The 11,216-nt window shown below is 36.9% G+C and overlaps 1 protein-coding gene across 1 annotated transcript in view; it reads right to left on the reverse strand.

Annotated features, from left to right (window-relative positions):
* LOC131843462 (5'-3' exoribonuclease 2 homolog) overlaps positions 1–11,006 on the reverse strand; it is a 41,135-nt gene extending 30,129 nt beyond the window's left edge. The window contains exons 1-10 of the mRNA XM_059192113.1: positions 10,822–11,006; positions 9,607–9,846; positions 7,773–8,002; positions 6,609–6,715; positions 5,742–5,900; positions 5,041–5,348; positions 3,132–3,326; positions 2,401–2,490; positions 1,758–1,921; positions 890–1,058 (exon numbers count right to left, since the gene is read on the reverse strand). Of these exons, the coding sequence (XP_059048096.1) occupies positions 890–1,058; positions 1,758–1,921; positions 2,401–2,490; positions 3,132–3,326; positions 5,041–5,348; positions 5,742–5,900; positions 6,609–6,715; positions 7,773–8,002; positions 9,607–9,846; positions 10,822–10,896 (1,737 nt within the window). The 5' untranslated portion in view covers positions 10,897–11,006. The remainder of the gene's footprint in view (positions 1–889; positions 1,059–1,757; positions 1,922–2,400; positions 2,491–3,131; positions 3,327–5,040; positions 5,349–5,741; positions 5,901–6,608; positions 6,716–7,772; positions 8,003–9,606; positions 9,847–10,821) is intronic.
* Positions 11,007–11,216: the final 210 nt, after the last annotated feature.

Consider the following 11,216-nt stretch of genomic DNA (forward strand, 5'->3'; position numbering starts at 1 on the left):
TTGGCCATTAGCATATGCTGTTGCATTTTTGTCTAAAGGAAATAATTTAATCAGTAGCGGTAACCTGAACAGACTAATCTTCACATGCAGCACCCGTTCACGAGTATGACGGATGAACCAACCATCATTGCATTCAACCATATTAGGCCACGGCTCACCATGCTACCACAAGTTAGAATTTTACAGCAATCATGACTGTTGAAAGTTACTTCTCAACGCCATTTATAGTACTTAGAGCATAGGTTATAAGGTTACACTCAGTATTCACCCATTACAATATTGAATTTATAAAAATACAAAAATATTTAACATAAAAACTCATCAACAAACATTCGTTATGACGACCTCGGTGGTCTAGCGGTCTAGCACACCGCTTTACGTCCAATGGTCGCGGGTTCGATTCCTCGCACGGCACAAACATTTGTATTCATGAGTATGATTGTTTGTATCGGTCTGGGTGTTTTCTATGTATGATATGTATGTATTTACGAAAAAAAAACTGTCAGAAACGCAAACTCTGAGCGGCCGGACATTATAAGTGTGTGATATTTCATATACCTCGTAAATACATACATATATATACAGTTTTTCTCTGCACAGCCTATGGTTGACTGGTAGAAAATGCCTTAAGGCGTTAAGTCCGCCATATGTACTTTTACCTTGGTATTTTGTGCATTAAAGTTATATAAATAAATAAATAAATATATACATAGAAAACATTATATGTGTAATATGTACGTATTTACGAAAAAAAAATCTATGTACTTGTATCAGTTATCTAGTACCCATAACACAAGCTTTAGATAGCTTAACTTGGGACTAGATGGCGCTGTGTGAATTGTCCTGAGATTATTATTATTATTATTACTATTCGTGTGGAAAGACTCACCGGCTGCGTACCCTTCTCGAACTTGGTGGAGAGGCCGCATATGTTGACGAAGTCAGAAGCGAACGGCGCGTAGTGGTACGGGAAGTACCACTTCCAGCTGGCGCAGCCCTGGTAGTAGTAGCGGAGCACCCAGCACAGCCCGCGCACGTACTGCAGCGCCACGCGGTACCTGATAATAAAACACATTTTTTATCTCCATCTCTACATATTTGACGGCCTCGATAGTTTAGTGGTTTGCTAACCGGTTTACTTCCATTGGTGGCTGGTTCTATTCCTTGTACTGAACAAATGTATATTTTTTTTTGGACTACTCCAATGCTGTTGGCCTCAGCTGGCCTTTACAGCTTCATCGGACGTTAGGGGGCGAGTGCAGATGGTACTCCAAACCCGCGGAAGGACTTATGGAGCGGCTGAAGGCCAACTCCCGCCTGACGGATACGACTTTAGTCTGAGAGCACCACTAGGGGTTCGAACCTCGGCTCAGGCCGTCGTTATTTCGATCCCCGTTTGAATTGGACGGGGGATCGATCGGAGGGTCAAATATTTGTATTCAAGATTGTATTATTTGTTTGTATCGGTCAGGTGTTTTCTATTAGGGGGTGACAGCCTCGGTGGTCTAGTGGTTTAGCACACCGCTTTACTATCCGATGGTTGTGGGTTCGATTCCTCGCACGGTACAAATATTTGTATTCATGAGTATGATTGTTTGTATCGGTCTGGGTGTTTTCTATGTATAATATGTATTTATTTACTAAAAAAATGTATCCATGTATTTATATCAGTTGTCTAGTACCCATAACACAAGTTCTGTTTAGCTTGGGACTAGATGGCGCTGTGTTAATTGTCCGGAATATTATATTACTAATACCTGAACTCAAGGTTGTCCCTGCCGACTTCGAACTTGCTCTCGTAGTAGCGCTCCTTGAAGCCCTCCTCCCAGAGGCGCACCTCGTCGTGCTTGTCGTCATCGTCCGACTCGTCCAGGGCTGCGTCCGTTGCTGTACGCTTCCTGCCGCGCCCATGAGACTCCTCCTATAATCAGCCGATAGAATCGTATATATTTTTGTTTGCCATATATGTAGGCTAAAATAAACTTTATATATACCCAAATATAAATAAATAACCCTGGCCAATTAACATCGCCATCTATTCCCACGGTAAGCAGAGGTTGTGGTATGGGCAATTGATAACATGATATAAATCTTTACATTTTTTCGTAAAAACATACATATTATACATAGAAAACACCCAGACTGATACAAACAATCATACTGATGAATACAAATATTTGTGTGCCGTGCGAGGAATCGAACCCGCAACCATCGGAAGTAAGACCCCTAAACCACCGAGGCCGTCAAAACATATTAGTTTTAAATTTTAATTCATATATATGTTAGTTTATAAGATATTTATAAAATGGGCCTAGTAGCTTGAAATAAATAGTTAATATTGAATGTCAAAGCGTCTAAATAATTGTCTCAGCTGATTCAGTTGATTTGCCTATAACTTACAGCTGCAACAGCCTCCATGCCCGCCTTCCGTATGCTGGCAGCCTCTTGGCGAGCGTTTTGCACCGTCTTCGAGCCCCCCTGGCCGATAGGCTATAAGAGAATAGAAAATCCTTTATTTAAATAAACTTAATTTAAGCACTTTTAAATTGTCATAGTTATTTTTTTTTATATATCGGCGCTACCGTGGCAGATTACCATCATCAGTGCCGTGACAACAGACAATTTATATTTATATTTTACTAGCTGTCCCGGCAAACGTTGTTTTGCCTTAAAATAAAATAAAAAAATTAGGGGTGGACTACCCCTAACATTTAGGGGGATGAAAAATAAATGTTGGCCGATTCAATACGCTCACAAAATTTCATGAGAATCTAGAATATATAAAGAAGAATATATATCCAGCCCCACGGTAAGCAGGGCTTGTGTTATATGGGTACTAGACAACTGATATGAATACTTCGATACTTTTTTTTGTATATACATAGATAATATACACAGAAAATACTCAGATCGATACAAACAATAATACTCATGATTACATGTTTGCATCGTGCGAGGAATCGAATCGCGACCATCGGAAGTACAGCCGTGTAGCTAAACCGCTAGACTACCGAGGCCGTCATATATATAAATAATGTATTGTACATAGTGCTGTTCATGTATATAGATGACGGTTACCATTTACCATCAGCTTGTTTACCATTCAAATAAAAAAAAATATACATAATCACCATGGGAGCGAACTGTGTCTTCTCCAGCAACGAGAAGTTGACCCTCTGCTGCTTCTTCTTGGCCTTGTCGCGCGCCTTGAAGTTCAGCTCGTTGGTGTGCCGCCTCTTGAAGATCTCGTCCTCCACGTGGCCCAGCTCCGTCATGATCACCTGCACGCGGTCTAGGTTCACGTCGCCGGAGTCTGTGATCCAGCCCTGGGGAGTGATACATTTACTGTCTTAGTCATAATTTTTTTAACAATCTACAGATTTTGCCAAGCAGAAGAGGAAACCATATATGATTGCTTTACGCTTCAGCATATCTGATGGCATGGAATTAGACCGGCTCCCTGCCAGCACCGGCCCACGTAGTAGCAACGGACCTTCCGCCACCACGCATCTTATGTGGTTGTAGCCCACTCATGCATAAACGAAATATCTCCTTTGGAAACTTTACACTCTATCCGGAGGTGATAAAAACCATCGCTCCTAAGAATATCCTTCAATTGTTGTCCCTGACGAGTCTAGGTAGAGAGCTTTGAGAAAGAGCGAGCACAATAATAATAATAATATCTCCCTACAATTCACACAGCGCCATCTAGTCCCAAGCTAAGCAGAGCTTATGTTATAGGTACTAGACAACTGATATAAATACATGGATACACTTTTTCTACATAAATACATATTATACATAGAAAACACCCAGACCGATACAAACAATCGTACTCATGAATACCAATGTTTGTACCGTACGAGGAATCGAACCCACGACCATCGGATAGTAAAGCGGTGTGCTAAACCACTAGACCACCGAGGCTGTCGATCTATACAAATCACAGTGTAACATGCTATAGTCCAAAACCCTCCAATAAAAAAAATAGTAATAATTAGATATATGCCCTGGATATATATTTGAATTTTATTTATTTTGTAGTATATTATCTAAAAATTAGAATAAGATTTTGTTACGAGCTCCTTTGAATTTACAGATTTGGGGATCTAGCGGTTTAGCACACTCCTTTATTTCCAATGATCGCGGGTTCGATTCATCGCACGATAAAAACATTTGTATCATGAGTATGATTGTTTGTATCGGCCTAGGTGTTTTCTATGTATATTGAGCTTTATTTATTTAAACTTTATTGAAAGTTTTATTTATTTATTTTAATTTGAATTCTGATTTTATTGTATAATATACGTACGTTTCATATATTGTCCACGTCCAGAAGCACTGGGTCCACAATGCAACGTTATCCAGTGCCTCTGGAGCGGACAATCAGGTATATTCGCAACAGTTTATACAATAGGTGAGCTAAATATCTCTTTTTAGAGATAAACTTGCCCTTGTACATTACATTTATTGTATTACTGTTTTTATTTCCTACTAGCTGCACCCGTGACTTCGTCTGCGTGGAATTTAACTTTATTTTTCTAAAACAAAAGTAGCCTAAGTTACTCCCTATTACATCCATTACCTGCCAAAAAAAGTCCCGTCATAATCGGTCCAGCCATTTCAGAGATTAGCCGGAACAAGCAGACCGACAGACAGACAAAAATTTTAAAAAGTGGTTTTTTGGTGTATGTACCGTATTTATATTCATATGCATTACTACAACAAAAACGGTTATTTCAATATTACAAACAGACACTCTAATTTTATTTATATGTGTAGATGTGTGGGTACAATAAAGAATTGAGCATGCATTTCAAAATGTACTTAAATATAATATATTTAAGTACATTTTGAAATGATACATATTATGTATCAGTTGTCTAGTACCCACAACACAAACTCTGCTCAGCGGGGCCGTGACCTTCAAGCCGGTAATTGAGGACAATTTGGACGTAAAAATGCGTAATCAACCGAAAGTGTTCTATATGAGTAAATGATTTTGATTTTTAAATACATATAAAAATAAGAGACACCTACCTTCGTCCTATAAACACATTTCTTATACAGATTCACGAGTCGATCCACAGCTCCCTCCCTGATCTCCAGACTGGGCAGATGCGGCAGGAAGTCATTGCCCACGAAGAAGCACATGAACACCCAATCATCCAGGGCTCGCTCAAAGTCATACGGGAATGGCAGGTTAGGCATCTGCAGTTCCCTCTCGAGGTACTCCCGGAGCACTGAGAGACGGACGAAGATGAAATTGTCCTGGTTTCCAAAAGCTGGGTCTGACCGGACCAGTGAGGCGTCCGGGGTGGTACCTGTGCATTCCTTCATCTCGTGCCCTGGGAATAAATGGATATTGATATTTCCAGTTGGGAAACTTAAAGATGTTTTTAATCTAGTATACCCTTTCGTACTAACTCTGTAGCTAGCTGAGTAGCTAGTTACATATATACGAGTATCATATATATGTAACTAGCCCCAGCCCCAGGTTCACACGGGTGCACATGTATTATATATATAAGCCTTCCTGAATGCAAATATTTGCACCGTGCGAGGAATCGAACCCGCGACCATCGGATGTAAAGCGGTGTGCCAAACCGCTAGACCACCGAGGCAGTCTTGAATCTTGATGTATATATATATATGTAGGTATATATACATCAAGATTCAAGACTGAGAGATATATATGTAGGTAACTATGTCCTATAGCTTAGCATACACCATATCCTTACCAAGCTGTCCGCACACGTCGCAGGGTCGCGGTTTGTTGGGTTTGAACTCCTCGCGGATGATGGTAAAGTTGGGCTCGTGGGTTGCGAGCCCCAACATGATGAGATCCGCGTCCGCGCCGCACAGCACGTGCTGGGTATTCGCGTCGTGGTCGGGCTGGGCTGAAATCATAATAATAATCTCAGGACAATTCACACAGCGCCATCTAGATCTAAGTTAAGCTAGCTAAAGCTTGTGCTATGGGTACTAGATAACTATTACATATACATAGATATATAATTTATTCTTAAATACATATATATTACACATATAATATTTTCTATGTATAGATGTATGTATTTATGAGGTATATGAAATATCACACACTTATAAAGTCCGGCCGCTCAGAGTTTGCGTTTCTGACAGGTCGAGATCGAATGGGCGATGTAACTTTGAACTGACGTACAATTTCCGGCAAAATTTTAAATGTTTCAAGGTTATATCAACTGCTTGATTTTGTAGTGATCAAAAATAAACACTTGATATAACCTTGAAACAGCGTAGTTTGATGTGGTTTGACTTTTAAAACTATTGTTTTTATATTTGTTAAGTAGTTAATAATAATTTTAGCACAATATTAATACGTTTATTGTAAATTGGAATAATTATTAATTTTTTTATGTTATATAAGATATTTAAAATTTTTCCGTAAATTATACATCAATTCAAAGTCACATAGCCCATTGGATCCCGATCTGTCAGAAACGCAAACTCTGAGCGGTCGGACTGTAGTCTATATAGAGAAGAAGTGCAGAATGCTCATTATTTAAAATTATACATTAAAATACGTTATTTCAACGTCAACCACTGTAGTTCTGTAAACCACTGACCTCTCTGCCTGCGTATATAGTCCATAATCTTGTGTTCACCCTCACCCGGAACGTTGGCGTCTGATAATATAACCTTGATGCCTTTCCACCCTGGATCACTGTTTAATCTGAGTACAAATAAACAATATTTGAAATACAAATAGAAATAATCTTTATTTAAATAAACTTAATATTAGCACTTTTGAATAGTCAATATTTTTTATTCTACCGCTCATTCGAAATGCAGACTCATCACAAGAAGAATAAGCAAGAAACTTGTGTGTTGCTATTTTAAATAAATATTGTTTTAATTAGTCAGGGTGTTTTCTATGTATATTATTTTAAAAAAAATCTAAGTATCTGTTGTCTATATGATAAGTACTGCTTACAGTGGGACCGTCTATCTATGTATATGGACAGAATATAGCACCCATAATACTATAAGTAAAACAAAAGATAATTCGTAGAAATATACCGAGTAATAATTTTCGTGCACCGCGCGTTCGAACCGAAAATTACCGATAATCCGGCTCGAAGGACCATGTTCGCGTCAAGAAATAAAATAGTGGATTATGAAAGATCTCCAACTGGCTTATTACTTATCTATTTTAGCCGGATATCAACACATTATGAGCGAGGCCGGTATATATACCCGTTCCGAGTTATTAATAGGAGTACAAATACTTACCCCGCTCTTAATTTGTTAATATTACAGAACGTTAATAAAACTAAAGACGCGCGTGCGGCTCTAGAATGTGTCCGCGAGCGGACAGCCGCTGCTATATGCAACCCGCAACCATCGGATGTAAAGCGGTGTTACTAAACCGCTAGACTACCGAGAACGTCAAGTGTAATGTATAATAGTGATGTTATGAATTATAACATCACTATTATACATATTATACACTAGCTGCGACTTCGTCCGCATGGAATACATCTGAATTTTCTAAAAGTAGCCTAAGTTACTTTTTATTACATCAGCTACCTGCCAATAAAAGTCCCGTCAAAATCGGTCCAACCATTTCAGAGATTAGCCGGAACAAACAGACAGACAGTCAAAAATGATAAAAAATGTTATTTTGGTGTATGTTGCGTATTTATATTCATATGCATGTAGTAAAAAACGGTTATTTCAATATAACGAACAGACACTCCAATTTTATTTATATGTATAGATATACTCACCTGTCATGTATATAGTAATGTAAACATTTGCTCAGTCTGTCCATGAACGGTGTACCAGGTGTGATACAGTTGGAGTCAAAGTGCGCCTCCTTGGGCCTCTCAGGGGGTAAATACGCCCCTTTAGTTTGCAGTTCGGATCGTATGCGAGCCACCTCCTCAATCTTCTCCTGCGTCTCCTTGGAGGCTCGGAAACGACGTGAGCGCTGCTGATTCATTTTTGCGCGCGGTGCCTGAAATAATAAAATATTGATGCATTCAATTTGATCTTTGTACCTGTATAACCGTTTGTTTGCTAACCAATTGGAATTAAATAAACACAAAACTTTAAGTCAAACTTACAATAATACATTAGTGATAAACACACAGTAAACAGTTAAGCCTTTTCTGATATTAGCTTGCACACAAACACTGCTAAACATTCTAACATTTTTTTATGGAGTACTTAGGGTTATTTCTAGATGCTAAGACTTTTCTTTTATTTTATTTAACTTCAATGCACACAATATACAAAGTATAGTAAAGTACATTTGGCGGACTTCCGAACGAGTGATAGATAAAAAAACAAATTGTTATGACCATTCAAAAGTGCTTAAATTAAGTTTATTTGAATAAATGATTTTCTATTCTATTCTATTCTTAACACCATGCGGCATGCACCATTATACCAGGCAACCATAGGTGGTGCATAGAATAGATGTTAGATCTATGTTGCTTATTATGTTGTAACTTCCAAAAATAATTTGTCATATATTTTAAATGTACGAACAGCAATCAACATTTCTATTATACACATATAGAACAGATAAGTAGAATCAAGAATCTCTGAATCTGTTTAGATGATACCAGTAGCTATATCAAGTTTTAATAAATTTGAAGCAAATGCATTAATTGTAGAGTTAAAATTATGACCAAGACATGAGATAAAACAGGCTCTGACATTTATTATAGTTTCAGGTAAAACATCAGTTAAATCATATAATATTTCTTGAGTAAAGCATCACTCACTAAACAATTACTTAAATGACAAATATGCATGATATTAGTTGACAGGTATACATACAATAGTTGTCACAGGATATTCATCTAATGTTAGACATACATATGTATATAAGTATACTGGCTGTTCCCCGACATTATCCACATGGAATTCAACTCTATTTTTCTAACATAAAAGTAGCCTTAAGAACTAAAAGTTACTTTGTTCGTGGTCTTAATTTATTCATTCCATTAGGTACTGATAGGTTCAAACTAATACATTTACATCCTGCATCATCCCTTATTTTATTCCCATGGGGGTTGAATTTATCAAAATCCTATTTAAGCGAACATCTTCATAATAGTAGCTCTTTAATTTCAGTTCAATCAGTTGGAAACCTAAGAAGATTTATAGAAACTTTCATCCCTTGTATTATCCCCTTAGGGGTGAAATTTATCAAAATCCTTTCTTAGCGGATGCCTACGTCATAACATCTACCTGCATGCCAAATTTCAGCCCGATCCATCCAGTGGTTTGGGCTGTGCGTTGATAGACCACTATATCAGTCACCTTTGAGTATATTTAGATATATATATATTTAGATAATGTAAATAAACTAGCTTTATATAAAAAGAAATTCAATTGAGTTTCTTGTCAGTTCTTCTCAATTGAATCTGTATAATACACTGGATGTGGGGAAAAATTATTAATACAAAAAACTTGAGGTTCATAAACGGCTACAATGTTTACAGGAATAAATGATTATTAATTTGCTTTGTTAAGAATATTGTTTATGTACCATAGAGTTTTGTGTTGCGATGTTGAAACAAACCATAAATATTAAAAATGAATACTCACAACTCCATCAATGGCCATATACAGTAGCTTCCTAGGCCTCACGATGCGGAACAATCTGTCAATGCATTCGAATATAGCAACCATCATCTCATCCTCATCCTTGGGCGGGGGTTTGTCCTCAGGATGTGTGCATGGGTGGATGATCCCATTCATGTCCAAATATAAATTGTCAAATTCTACTCCATTGGGATTTGGTAGTGAAGAGTCCACATGCACCAGTTCACCGTCTACGTCTGTTGGCTGCATAATTTAAAATAGGTTATTTTAGTTTTTTTTTTTCCTATTAGATATCTTGCAATCAGTCACATGGACTATAAGCAGATGTGGTGTTCCCTATATAACAGGTATAGTGCCGCTTCCAACAGAGCAGCTCCTCATTCTTAAAAAGTCAGTCCTATCTGACTATCTTGGTAAAATATATCAGGTTATTTTAGTAACTAGAATAATTAGAACATCTCAGGACAATTTACACAGCACTATATAGTCCCAAGCTAAGAATTTGTGTTATGGGTACCAAACTACTTTCATTTTCTTTGCGGTTGCCCTGCCAGTGTAGACCATTAGCAGGTGGGTGAACCAAACCATTATCATTCATTAACAAAAACTGACTAATACATGGGTTAAAAGACCTGTTGTATCTGCCAAAATCTTTATTAGACTATTCTGTATCTTAATAATATTATTAACGGGAAAGTTTGGATGTTTGTTATTCATTCAATTCATGCACCTAAAAAGTACTAAACAGATTTTGATGCATCTTTACAGTAATATAGCTAATGCATCGGAATAAGACATAGGCTGTTTTTTATTGAAATTTAATGGGGGTGAAACCGCGGGCCAAGCTAGTTATAAATAAATTCTATTTTTTTTCATAATAAAAAATATAAAATATTAATTATAACGTTAGAAACAAGACCTAATGAAATTTTGTCCGTTTCATCCTTGAATTGTGCCTCGCCAGGTTTAACCATAGCACAAGCAAAACAACCATTCCATCATCATCAACAAAAAAAACCATGTTAATGATCTAGAGTGCCAGCAATTATCGCTCCTGTATAGATTTGTAGATAATTTGTCTGAAGCTAATAAATGTCATTTATAAAAAAGTTAGGACACAGATAATCGTACAAGCCGGTATAGGTAAAACCGAAAATAATACGAAAATTTCTGTATTTATCATAGTACAAAGTAAATATTTTGAGGTTATATATTTACCTTCTGTTCAATACATTCGACAATGACGCTTGGGTACTTTCTACTTAGCCAGCGAAAGAATGCTGGAACTCCCATATTGAAAGCTTAATTAATAATTGTTGATGAAATTATAATTTTCTGTCAAATAGAAATAAATAATTAAAAGTTTTCAACACAAACAAATCGACAGTATCGCGTTTTGAGAGCAAGCGAGACAAAGACGGTTAAACAGAGACAGAAATATATTTACTCTATGGATAATACAGATTAAACAATTAACAATTTCACTGGAAAATATTTTCCCTATGATCTATGGTAAAAGATATTAAATATAAAAAATAAGTTTAATTTACGTTTTTTTAATTACATCTTAGTAATAAAAAACGTAATCTTAGTAATAAAAAAAAATAGATGGT

Source organism: Achroia grisella, unplaced genomic scaffold (assembly GCF_030625045.1).
Source record: "Achroia grisella isolate CSIRO2021 unplaced genomic scaffold, CSIRO_AGI_Agris_v1 utg1086, whole genome shotgun sequence".
Lineage (NCBI taxonomy): Eukaryota > Metazoa > Arthropoda > Insecta > Lepidoptera > Pyralidae > Achroia > Achroia grisella.